Below are 13504 nucleotides of genomic sequence, written 5' to 3'. Positions count from 1 at the left end.
GAAAGGGAAGCAGGGAAAGCTCAGGAAAACTGAGGGAGCCTTAAATAGCGGAGGGGCAGCACTGAGGCTCGGGATACATAAGTAGTGGGAGGCAGGGGATCTCACGATACTGTACCTATTTCCCAATTCTGGCTGGGGTTCGCCCTACACAGGACATCTCCAACCCACCCCATGGTCCGTCTCACAGAAACTTCTTTGCTCTGGGTGACCTGATAGTCATCACCAGGGGTACTTATTATTTTGCACAAGTCTAAAGGGCATCAGTTACTCACTTTGTGGTTACTAAAGATCTGTTCAGTTTTTATGACAACATTTTGAGAAGTAGCAATAAAACATCTTGAGGTCAGAATTGTGTTTTTCTCATTTGCTCAGAATTACCTTACCAATAGCTTTAGCAGTAGGGCTCATTAACATCATCAAAAGAGAGTAAAAGAAGAAAGCTATAGAGAAGGAGAAGCAAGACATAAAATTATGCAACCATAGGGCATAATTTCTAACTATAGATCTCCTTTCTCAAACACATGTTACATCATGGGTTATCATATTAGTCAGGATGAAGTTGGCTACAGTGACAAATAACCCCAAATTTTCAGTGGCTTAACATGGGAGCAATTTATTTTGGACTAACTTAATAGATCAATGTGAGTGTTCATTTGCAGGCAGGTTTCCTCTAGGTAGTCATTCAGGGACCTGGGTTCCTTCTCCTTTGTCATCCTCTAGGCCTAGAGCCTTGAAGGAGGAAAAGGCACAGTTCCATCATCACCATCTTGCCCCAGATATGACTCATATTACTTCCACTCACATTCCATTGACAGAAATAAGGCTCATAGCTTCACCTTGATACAAGGATGGCTGGGAAATGCAGTCCCAGCTGGAAGGAGTCATTGCGGGCAGCTAATTCCAGCAATAACTTCTTATAATGGAAGAGGAGGAATGAATTTGTGGAGTTACCCATCTTTACCTGTTACCAAATGGGCATCATATAAATTACAAGGGCAAATATTACATAGAGTAGAAGAGAGAAATTGAATGATCTTATGTCTCATCCTAGAGGCAAATCAGTACAGATTTGACAGATAAACAGTAAAGCTGAAATCAAAAGGTGTTGCCTTCACAAAGGATGTTGTCCTCAGCCTCTGGGGTTTGGCCAAGAGGGTTCTCCATCAACAAGGTCTCTGTGTTTTTAGCCAAACTAACGAGAAACATGTGGTCTCCATGGGAACCAGAATGTAAACCATGAGAAGCTTCAGACATCAAGTCAAAGCCAACATTTGGGGCTGTCGAGGTAGAGCACATCTTCATGGAATGTATAAAATATACCCCAAATCACCAAGATTATGTTTTCAGAATTAAAAAAATAACCTAAAAATATGGGCCCCATCAAAGGGAAGGAAGAAATAATAAAAGGGACAAATGGACAATTAGGCCATTTTACTTGTACCAAAATTAGCTAGAATCAAGCTATCTGTGATTTTATTTACTTCCAACATTTGAAAAACCGATGAATCTATGTTAAAAATTGATTCAATCATAAGTTAGCTAAGCTAACATTTTTTAAAAAATTAAATTCTTTTCAGGGAAATAGATTGAATTTCCAACTGACTGACCATGTTAACACTTGAACTAGATATGCATATTGTGTACAATTATAAAAATATTTATATATTTAGGATATTAAATATATATTTAGAATATTACATCTTAAAGCTCCAAAGTTTAAGCAACATAGAAAAGCATTTAAATTTGCTTATAAACAAATCAACTATCTGGAAATCAGTTTAGTTGGAAAAGGACATTGAGTGATAGTCAAATCTTGTTTCTAATACTGGTTCTTCTATCTCCCACCCTCTGCCAGTATCACCTAGAACAACTTGACTTAAAATGAGGGTGCTGATCCAAAAATAAAGTTAGTGTAAAACCATGGTTCATATATTCTGCATAGCATTATATCTAATGTTTTGGTACATGCTTAAAATTAATGGTATATCTTAAAATTAATTATGGTAAAAACTAAGCTACCCATTTAGGACTATTTTTTTTTTTTGGAACCTCTGGCCTTGTGATTGTTCCAAGAAAAATGCAAATGGTGATTTAAATGATTGACCAGCACATAAATGATCCAGCCCTGTGGACACTGTAAAATCATTTAAAGACATTATTTTCTTACATCATACCCCAGAAGATCTATAAATTTTAAACTGAAGTGGTTTGAGATGAGGTTAAGAAGCAGAAGGCTGGATATTTTCATCACAACCACTGGATGGCAATAGACATCAACTGTGAGTAGAGATAAGAACAGTCACTATTTTGCTTTACTTATTTCATCTCCCATTTTAGGTACAGAATAAAACAAATCTCCTAGAGAAATTAGAAAGAAGTAAACAATAATGAGTTTGGAAGTAAAATAATTAGTGTTAGGATACATATTCTGTTTTTTATAAGCACTTTGTGTGTGAATAAATCCCCCAAGATTTCAGCTCAGCCAAGAGTTGTAAGAAAATAAAGTACTTGCCAGAAGGGATGAGTTAAACTGGAATGCTATATTTACCAGAACGCACAGCTTTGCACTGAATAATTTATTAATGGTGGTGAGAACTTTGATCTTGTGTGAGAAGATGTTACTCTCCATTTGTGACTGAAAGCTCAACCCCACCCTCAGGCCTTCTTCCTCTCCCAGGAATATTCTGATCCATGGACAGAGGCCATCTGGAGCACCCTTCTGAGCAGGAGGCCTCATGGGAGCATGAGGAATTAGTTATTTGTGTTTCCACCACGTCCTTTTGGGTCTTTGTTCTGGAGCTTTGTGAGATGGGGAGATAGTAGGAGCATCCTCCAGAATAAGCTGGTGAGTCACATAGTCCCCCTCCACTTCTCTCACAAGGAAGAGAATGTCCAGAGCTCACTGTATAAATTTCATTCTAAACACCACACATAACCCACTTTAACTAACATAGAAGCCCAAACAGAAATCCAACTTCCAGGATTCTGGCAAAGGCCCTGGAAAAGTTGGGGATTACTAGAAAACCCAGTCAAAGATTACTCTGAGGGGCTTGACCGATCAGCCTCAACACAGTCCCTAGAATAATAATTCTCAAACTCTGATGTACTGAGGGTTTGCTTCGGAGTTATTTAATGGAGAAGATTCCTGGGCCCTTCCCTAGCAACAAACGGCTGCTGATGTAAATACTACACCAGACACACTTTACTCATTGTCTAGAAACACACTTTCTAGACAATGAGAAACATTGTCTAGAAAATCCAACCAGTTCCACTGAGCCCCTAATATACTCTCCTTACCTGGATCCCCAATTTCTACAAGGAGAGAGAAAAGTTCTGGCAGAAGAGGATCACCTTCTTAGGCCTAGGTCACTTAAAACCCAGGAGGACCATTACAGAGATGGTGTTGACTGAAGAAGCACTGAGTGATGGCAGATAAAGACCACAGTCAACTGTGAGCAGCTGAAGTAACTAGACCCAGTAGTTTACTTGCTCCCATTTCAGATCCTGATTTGAGTGTTTGCCTTCTCTCTGACAGGCTACTGTCTTTTCTTTGTCTGTTAGTATAATTTTGATTCATATTTGGGATGGTGTTTTGGACATTTGGAAGCTTTTGTGAGTTACTGGCCCTAGCTAAACTTGTATCTAACTCTATTTCAACAACCAACTGGCTTGTCCACAATCCCTGCCTACCTCACTATGTGTCTTATTTAACTTTCTATTTTGTTGTTTTAATTTCTTTATTGACTAAGGTGTTACATGTGTATCCTTATTCTTATTTAACCTTCATTCCAGCTCCAGTCTCAGCCATCCAAACATCACTGTCACTTAAACCAGCGGTCGCCAACCTTTCGGACCGCACGGACCATCAGTGGTCTGCAGACTACTGGTTGGCGACTGCTGATCTAAACCCTTATACTCTCAGATGTTTGGCCATGGAAATATACTAGATATAGAGCTCAAACTGTGAGAATATTTCAGTGCCATCATAACCCAACTGGATGATTTTCCAACAGCAGACCCCCAAAAATGGGTTCAATGACTAATGAAATAGCATCTAAGTTTGGGATATTTCTTCCCATGGTAAATTTTTTTGCATATATTTTTAATCATATGGTGCTGAAAATTAAAACATAATTTGAGAGGAACTGGGGATAAAGCCATCCCCACAACCAACACAATGCATCAATAAGTCCTATTGAGTCAATATGCAAACTACATCTCAATCCATCCAGTTCTGGCCATCCCCAGGACTACTGCCCTCTCCCAGTCACTGCCCTCTCCTGCCGGCACTACAGCAATAGCTTCCTCGTGGGTGTTCCTGCTTCCATGCTGGTCCACCCCCAATCCTTTCTCCCTACAGCAGCCAAAGAGACCTTCATAAATGCAGAGCAGGTCATATGACTTCCTAGTTTAAACATCTTTCAGCGGCTTCTTGCAATGTTTGACATGAAGATCAAACTCTGCACCCTAGTCTGGGCATGAAGAGGCACTGCCAACCTTTCAAAGCCATTTCTTGCCACTCTCCCATTTGCCTACCACACTCTAGCTACACACTGACCTTTTTTACAGTTTCTAGAATGACCCAAGAACTTTTCTTCCGCTGGAATTTTCATTTCATATTGCTCAGAAACTTTAAAATCATCTCTTGCCATAGTTGACTCTGTAGTTTCCTCCTTCTCTGACCTTCCTATCTAAATGTCACCACCACTAGGTATTCTCTCACACACCACTCTGTTTATTTCCTTTTTAGTCAGCTCCCAAACCCCCTACTGCAATGCAAGCCCAGTGAGGGGTGTCTGTCTTGGTCACCGCTATGCTGTGTCGCTAGTGTCAGGTAGATAGTATGCCATATCAGTTGAATCAAAGGAAGGATAAATTGGCAAAGTCTTTCTTTGATAGTTTTGGCCTGACGTCGGGTAAAATTTGTGTCATTCTGTATTACAGAAGTATTTTGTGGGGCTGCAAAGACAGAATCCAGAAGTTTAGAGACCGTATCCGTGAGTACCCATCTAGACTTCAGAAGACAGTGAGGATAGCACTGAGAGGGGTGGAAAAATCCATTGTAGCCAGTCTTGGCTCTGAGAAGTATGTGAATTTTATCCTCCAAGTCCCATGATTGCATCAGTAAGGGAAGATGAATTATTTGAGAGATAAAGGGGTTGGATAGAAAATCGGTATCACTGTCTAAATAGAGCTATTATCCCTTGGGAGCTTCAAGATGTTTGCCATCTGTGAACTGTCTTTTCAGGCAAATTCAAGTTGACCATAATCCATCGTAGGAGCTAACCTATGTCTACTCTGTGCTGGAACAAAATTTATCAGGAAGGTAGGATGCACGGTATCCCAAAGAATTTGTGTCAAAATATTAGAGGTACAATAAGCATTTTGGATTATATACAAAATGTAAATGTCAAGAAAATCTGTCCCTAGAAATGTTAAATTCTGGGGCCACCGAAATTTGGAGTAACTTTATCCAAGGCTGATAAGGAGACCTCCCTAGTGTCCTGAAGTCATCACTTTAAAAAATAGATCCATGGGCAAACGCTAATCTTGTGACTGCTTCAGAAGGAAAAAACAGGGGGGTGAGCTGGCTCCTTGTAGCCCCATTCTGGGTTGCCTAGACCAGAAGAGTACCTTCCGTCCCTGGGCGAAGGGTCACAAAGCAGCTTGTCTGAACAGTCTAAGACGGAAGGCTCACCATCTCCATTTACATCCTCCCAGAAGCCAGACTTTATCTGGCGGTCACTGGCCCATCTTGCTGAAAGCTGCTATGGGGGTGTGGGGTGGAGGAAAGCAGCTATAACAGAAGGGGCACAAGTCCTCAGGCTGATCCTGAATCTGCACCATGAAAGAATGAAACTCTCTAAGAATCTTTATGGATTCAGTCTCAGGGGAGCAAATATACACAGGACGAGAGTAGAATGATGCTTTTAGAATTACAAGGAGAAAAGTAAATGGGTCACATTTATTTTGCTTCTCTCCCAAATATTTTAGGACAGACAGAAGCAATATCTGGCGTAGTAGTGAGGAGTAATAATAAGCATCATAAATGCTGCGTCTATTTGAGAAGACCTCCATCTGGTCGTCTCCCTGCAAACACTCCCCTAAGGAGGAGATCAGCTTTTCCCTGCCAGGAGGGGCTGAGCCCTGCAGGCTGAGGCTGCAGCTGGTGTCCACAGAGGGAAGGGGCAGAGGCCCGCCTCCCAGGGCCCAGGAAGGGATGGAAAGGGCTGAGTGCCCTCTCAGTCTCTCTAATTAAAAACTGCCATATGCTTAGGGCAGGCTCACCAGTGTGTCTTTTTACTATAGGTCTGGGCTGCTTAGCTCATCTGCTTACAAGCAAAGTGCTCTTCAGCTTGCTTATTTCCAGTGCAGGCTTATGCTTGGGCCCATTCTGATTCTGTCATTCGGGGGCCAGGCCGAGCAGGAGCCTGCCTTCTAATCAGCAGAAATTCTGAGGATCCTGGTTCCCGGGCCACACTTTGAGAATCAGTGGCTTAACCAAATATTTCTCCAACTGGGGCCACTGGGTGCATTCTTGAGAGTTCTGCAGAGAGAAATTTTACATTTTGTGCTTTTATTTCGATGATAATTTTTCAAGTGTTAAGAACATTCTGGATCATTTCGATGACAATTTTATAACCAAACACTAAAGCACAAGGCTTCCACTGAACTGTTTACAATCAGGTTGTACTTTTAACTCTGTCACAGGCTGAGGAGTCTTTACTCAGATCCAGACAGAATTTGAATGTTCACATCAAAATGAGGCCAGAATGGTATCTTTTCAGGATAGGAAGGGAAGGGAATAGAAGGAAAGGAGGAGATTCTGACAGAGAGCATCAATGTATTGGATTGGGGGCACCTGTGGGATGCCCAATCTGTGCTGGGAAAAAGGGTGTGGAGCTCAGAAGAGACTTCAAAACCAGCGAGCTGGGAGGTGCTACCCAAATGGCGGAGGCTGAAGACAGAAATGAGGGACTGGAAGGAAGGCAGCAAGAGATTGGAAAGGAGGTCAGAGAGTAAGGAGAAACCCAGAAAAAAGAAACTTCAGCGAGATAAGGGAAGAAGAGGTTCTGAGGAAAGAACAATGTCCATGTGTGTGGGTACTGTCTCTGATTTTAGTGTCAAATGAAATAATTTACAAAACAGTCTGTTCAATATGGTATCACCTGTGCAATAAATTGTGTATGCCTGACTACTTCAAAAAATGCCTGAAAGGAACAAAAACAGCAACAAAAGCAAGACAAACGTCTGAAGTTATCTCTGAGAATTAGCAGCAAGAGGAGGATGCAGTAGGGGAACCTTAACTTTTCATAAAATATTAGTGAGAAAGTAATATGTTCATAATAATAAATTTAAAATTTACAGTTTAAAATTATTATTATGAACATATTTTCTCACTAATATTTTAAAAACTGGTCATCAGTATGACATTAAATTACCAGAGTGGTCAAGGAAGATGAGACTCAACAGAGGCCATTTGGGAAGCAAGAAGGTTGTTATTGGTGACTTTTACCAGAATGTTTTTAGGTAGGAATGTGGAAGCTGACCACCCTAGCGTGAAACCTGCTTCTCCTCCTTTAACATGCATGTACGGATCGCCTGGGGATCTTCATTAAAATGCAGATTCTGACCCAGTGGTCTGGGTGGAGTCTGAGATGTCTAAGAGGCTCCCTCCCACATGATAACCACATGGCTGGTCCAGCACCGCTGTTTTGAGTTGCAAGGTAGTCAGAATACAGGAAATAGAAATGCGGAGAGACCACTATTTCCCCAAAAGTACTCCCTAGAAGATGAACCCCGAGGCATGCTCTAATAAAAAAAAATTCACAATCAAATGGTTTGATAAGTACCATACACCCATCCTGGCACTACTACCTGGGGTATTAGTGATTTCCCCAGAAATTTTTGCTGGCTTTTCACTCAGATGTTTCTAACAGTTAGAACTAAACTTGCAGCAATGAAAACTTATTTTTATTGTCAGGTTCTGAAGTTCATAAGGACCACCTGGAAGGTCTGGGGGAACAGAATTACAGGGAAGCAGGAACTCAGGGGGGCACCGAGTCAGGAAACTGGAATACAACACATTGCATTTTGTCTCCAGAACAACGCAACAGAGGTCTCTGAAAGGCAAGAAATCTCCAAAACAAAGCTTGTTAGGGTATGGGCACTCCTAAAGCCTGATGCTCCCTAACAATACATGCTACGATGCTCTCAGGTATGTGCTAACCCTTATTCTAATGACTGATGGACCTTTCTAAAACGTAGCCCCGCATCAGCAGCATGACTCCCAGCCAGCGGTAGGAGCATTCTTGTGAATACCTGAACTTGAACGTGTCTATACTGTATCAGTGGCTTCACTGAGCAAGAACAGGAAACAGAGGAGCTAACTTGTCCTCGCTGCTGAAAGGAGTTCTTCCTGTTTGACATGAGCATAATCCCACTGTCCACTGACAGTGATTAAGAACAACCCGGGGGAGGCTGGGCTGCACTGATCCCCTCACCTGCTGTGAGGGAACCTCAGAGCTCAGATAACCTGCTGGTGGCGCTGAGTCATCATCTGCCCAGGACCTCCAGTGTGTGGCTGCCCTGAACGGCCTTGGACACTCTTCACAGGCACTGCACTGAGCAGTGCGGTTCAGCGGGAGACTGGGTTTCAAAGGAAGCCTCCAGGCGGGAGAGAGCAGAGGCTCTTCACCCTGCAGGCCTGAGTCCTTTGAAAAGGCTGCCACTCTCTCCTCGCTGACAGCTGAACTTGGCAGCAAAGGTTCAAGCCATAGTAAGGTGACCAGACATCCCGCCAAGACAGTCCCGATTTTTAACAATTTGTCCCATGTCCCGCAGTGTTTTTAAAAAAAAGTCCCGATAAATCTTTTTTAAAACGCCGCTGGATGCGGGACAAATTGTTAAAAATCGGGACTGTCCTGCCAAAAGCGGAACGACTGGTCACCTTACCAGATGGGGCAACTTGCACAGGGTTAGAATGACACCGTGACTGGCCATAAAAGATGTCCTGAAGCACGTGATGTCCTGAAGCACGTGAGGTTTTGCAGGGCCTTAGCTCTTCATCGGATGTCTGTTCCCTCAGTCGGTCCCAGCTGCCATACTTGCCTCTCAGATTTACTCGGGAGGGAAACAGGACTTTCTGATTTATTTACTTGTAAGGATAAATATATTTGAACAGCACTGTCACGTGGTGTCTATTTCAGGGACACCAGTTAGGAAAACACATGCCCAGTACAGTACAGTGACATGAACTCAAGCCGGACTGTGTCAGGATGGCAGGGACAGCGGGTTGTTCGTGCTAATGCTGTTTTGTGATGCCACACAGAGTGGTGGCAGAAGCCAAATTAGTTTTACTCGTCACCTACCAAATACACACTCCCTCTGCTAAATGTGTTCTCAAATAGCCTCCCTCTCTACACTAACTATATTGTAAACTCACAGGGAAGAGTTATTTGGGAAAGCAGGAGTCACTTCTCTTGGCCCCACACGATGCCCCATGACGAAGTCATCAGCCACCAGGCAACCGGGTGACTGGGGTTTTACTGCATTCCTCTAGGTTTGCTCTATTCTATTCCTCTAGGTTTCTCCATTCCAATGAGCTAATTTTAAAGCATTTAGAAGCCGGCTTCCAATCTATAATGAGAAAGATTTTGCACGCTATTCTTATAGGAAGCACTTTAATTGCTACTAATGTCACTGAAGTCAGTGTATACACAGTAGCAAGGGTGTACCCTAGAAATCATTTATCCTCAAAGGGCAAACCACATCTAAAGAAACAAAAAGCAGAGGAGATGCATAGGAGAGGGGGATCGTGGGAAATGTTGTGCTTTGGGGATTGTTTTAAAGTTCCACCTGGGTGTTCTCCACCCAGGAGCTGGGAAGGGGTTCTCTGCCTTCGCTCGGCTGCCCATTAACTGGACTGTCCAGGGCCTAATCTATTGACCTGACTCTGATTCCTCTCCTGAATTCTATAACGCCATCAGAGGTGGTGGATGATTTTGGAAGGAGAATGCCCTCAACACGTTTGGAACATAAAATAATGGCTTCCGCTTTTCCTGCATTAAAAACTTCCAGATTTCTCAGGGGTAAACTATCCCAGCCAAGTTAAAAGATTCTAAGTTATCAGTGACTTTAAAAGTTATTTAGTGACCTTAGGTCTTGCTTAGGGACAAGAGAGACTCTGGATCCAATTTTGGTCCCTGTCTTCCCTGTCTAGCTGGGGAAAAACCCTATCAAGGTCCAAATCCTTGCTCCTGGGTAAGAGAAAGGAGGAAGGCAGAGATCCGCTTGGCCCATGTAGGAAACAAGCGTGGCTGGCTACATGGGTGTGCTAATGGGAGGTTCCAGTACCTAGAGGGGCTGTGGCCACGCCCCATCGCTGGTGGGGTGGGACATTGGATGAGCCTGGAGTATCACACCAAGCCTCCCCTTCCTGAGAGAGGAGCCCAGCCCTGGGAAGATAGGAGGGGTGCACTGGTTCCATTCAGGAGATCTCATCGCTGAGAAGGCTCAGGTCTAACCAGCTCAGGGCACTCACTGCTCAGAGTGCTGGTTCTGTCGCCGAGCCCCAGCTGTGACTGAATTCTCTCCCCGGCATCCCGCATCCTCCTGGCCTGGTGCTCTGCTCACCTGTCTGACCAACTAGGACATGCCTACAGGGTTGATCCCGAACCACCCTGTGCTGAATACCCCCCAACACCCAGGGGAAGCACAACTTAAGCAGACAGGCCGCTTCGATCAGAAAAGCTGCCACTTTACCTTTTTGCTTATTGAAAAACAGCAGCGGGGGCGCGACGCCAGGACCTCGGGGCCCGGGGCTCTCTGCGGCCGCTGGAGTCTCTTTGGAACTCGCTGCTGCTTCTGCAGGTTTCTGCGGCCCCGCGGGCTCCTCCTCGGGCGCGGGGGCTCCGTCTCCAGGGGGCAGCTCCGGGCCAGCCTGGGGGGCAGCCGAGGGGAACCTCAGGAAGGGGCCCTGCTCGGCCAGGCCAGGCTGGCTGGGCGCGCACTCCTCCCGGATGGCATCCAGGGCGCCCGGCTTCATCGGGGGCGAGTCCTGCTCCCGCTTGGGGCTCTCCTCCGAGGCGGAGGACGCGTCGCAGGACTCGAGGATGAGCTCGCTGTCCAGCTCGGCCTCGCGCTCCTCCCGCAGGATGCTGTACTGGATGGACGGCGAGGCCGGCGACGGCGGCGGGCCGCCCACGTGGCCGAAGGTCACGTAACCCGAGGCCAGCGCATCCTCGGCGGCCAGCGGGTCCTCGGACACCAGCTCGATCTCCGAGTCCCCGGACTCCGCGCTGCTGGCCTCGTGGTCCAGGGGGCTGGGGACGGTGGGCCGCGCGGACCTGGCCTGGACCTCAGGCCTGTCGGCCACGGGGCCCGCAGGCTGTGGGCTCTCGGATGTCTCGTAGGACAACCCCTTGGCTTCTTTGATGGCGGTGACCAGCTCATCCTCGGAGAGGCTGCCTTTCCCCTGGGATTCTGCAGCAGATGGTTCTGTCGCCCACGGAGAGAAGGAGAGCGGGAGAGGCGTGCACGCACACACACACGGACAGACAGATGGACAGAGAGAAGAAACAAAACAAATCTTTTATTAGGGGGAGATGTTTTCTCATTGCCTGAGAAATACATAGCTCATTAGCACAAAAATACGTTTCCAGGGCCATGCTGGAAAGACGGGCCACCTGTCTACAAAGCTAATGACCCTTAAGGCCCAATTAGCCAGGGTGTTACATACCGATCCATCTTAATCTAGTTATTTAACAAGTGACCCAGCAACGTCTTAGCAACAGCAGCTTGATCGGTTGCTTTTTCTGTTTCAATGTGACTCAGACTCTAGAAGTCATTGTTTTTGACATCTGATTTATTCTCCCAGGGACGTTTCCCCATGCTGCAGAGTTCATTAGTGAACCTGGTGGGTATAACCCTTTAATGTGGCCCACTGATATCAACAGTCTGAAAACCACCGAGGATTCCGTGTCCACTGCTGTGTGTGTTCCCTTCCGGAAGAAAACAAAGAAAGCTGATTGGGATCCTGGGGGACAACTTGATCTCCGAGCTTTACGTTTCCCATAAGAAACAATCCTTTTATTCTTTTTTAGTAAAAGGGATAACTAGGTCCTAACCGGTTTGGCTCAGTGAATAGAGCGTCTGCCTGCAAACTCAAGGGCCCCAGGTTCGATTCTGGTCAAGGACATGTGCCTTGGTTGCGGGCACATCCCCAGTAAAGGGGCGTGCAGGAGGCAGCTGATTGATGTTTCTCTTTCAGCGATGTTTCTAACTCTCTATCCCTCTCCCTTCCTATCTGTAAGAAATCAATAAAATATATATATATATTTTTAAAGGGTAACTAGGTGAAGCCCTCTAAGAGAGAGATTTTGCCCGTTCCCCAGTGCACAACCCCATTGGGCTTCGAAGGATGGAGCCCTTTCTTCACCTCCTCACAAGAAGCACAAAACCCAAGAGTACCCCAGCCCCCTGGCATGAATGCCTGGCTTCCACTTGGTGTCTATCCAGATGGGCCGGACACCTTGCTGGCAATCTCGCCTGTATCTCTCTCCCTTCCGTGAGACTACCTGGGATCACCATGACAACAGTTTTCAGGAGCCTGCTTTTCCCTGGCCTGAGAGCAGGATTTTCAGAATATCCTAGACAGTGGTCTCTGGCCCTTCTGGGAGTAAGAACTACTTGGGAATGATGCCTAAGGGGTAATGGATTTTTTTAGGGGGGATGAAAATGCTCTAAAATTTATTATGGTAATAGATACACAATTTTGTGAATATACGAAAAGCTATTAAAATGTAAATGGGTGCATTGTATGCTATGTGGATTATAGCTCAATAAAAAGAAACAAAAAGAGATGAAAAGAGGCTTTCCCCTCGAATTAGCCCTTAAAGGAGAACTGCCTGACCTGTATTAAACTGTACTGTGAGAAGTAACTTTATTTATGTTAAGCCACTGATTTGGGAATTTATCTGAATCTAAATGAATGCACCCCTTTAGTCTGGATTCTGCTCTAACTGCTTGCCTAAATTCACTGGTCACGTTCAGATTATTTTTGAGTTCTGACCCGTTAAGAGGATACTGCAATCCTTGAGGGAGGAATTATGACAACCTAATGAGTTGTGGTGGGCATAGGGATAGAAAAGATAGGACAATTCAAGAGACACAGAAGAGAGAAAAACCAGACTCAGTGTCTGACTCATGTGGTGGATGAGAAAAAAAATGGAGTGTCAGAGGTCACTCAGAAATGGTGAACCTGTGAGTAAAATGAATAGGAATTACATATCCAGAAATGTGGAAGTCAGAACAGTGATCTGTCTTGACGGGACAGAGGGAGAAAATTCTGATCTTGGACATCTTCCCTTCCTGTGCTCATACTAGTCTAGTTTCTCACATTGGAGCCTCTGTCTGACCATCTAACCTGCAGGGCTGACCAAACTCCAGCTTGTTCAACATGCCTAGGAGACCACCAGTACACATGGCCCTGCATGGCAGCTCA

The 13504-nt window shown here is 45.0% G+C and overlaps 1 protein-coding gene across 2 annotated transcripts in view; it reads right to left on the bottom strand.

Annotated features, from left to right (window-relative positions):
- The window catches only part of RTN1 (reticulon 1), a 168275-nt gene that overhangs the window by 61551 nt on the left and 93220 nt on the right, over window positions 1-13504 (bottom strand). For both annotated transcript variants that reach the window (XM_084894847.1, XM_084894846.1), the window contains exon 3: window positions 10765-11499. In XM_084894847.1, coding sequence (XP_084750973.1) covers window positions 10765-11499 — 735 coding nt within the window. The remainder of the gene's footprint in view (window positions 1-10764; window positions 11500-13504) is intronic.

This window comes from Pipistrellus hanaki, assembly GCF_964339955.1.
Source record: "Pipistrellus hanaki genome assembly, chromosome: 1".
In the NCBI taxonomy this organism is placed as follows: Eukaryota; Metazoa; Chordata; class Mammalia; order Chiroptera; family Vespertilionidae; genus Pipistrellus; species Pipistrellus hanaki.
The sequence above is the reverse complement of the archived record's forward strand: the minus strand, read 5'-3'. Positions and strand labels throughout refer to the sequence as shown.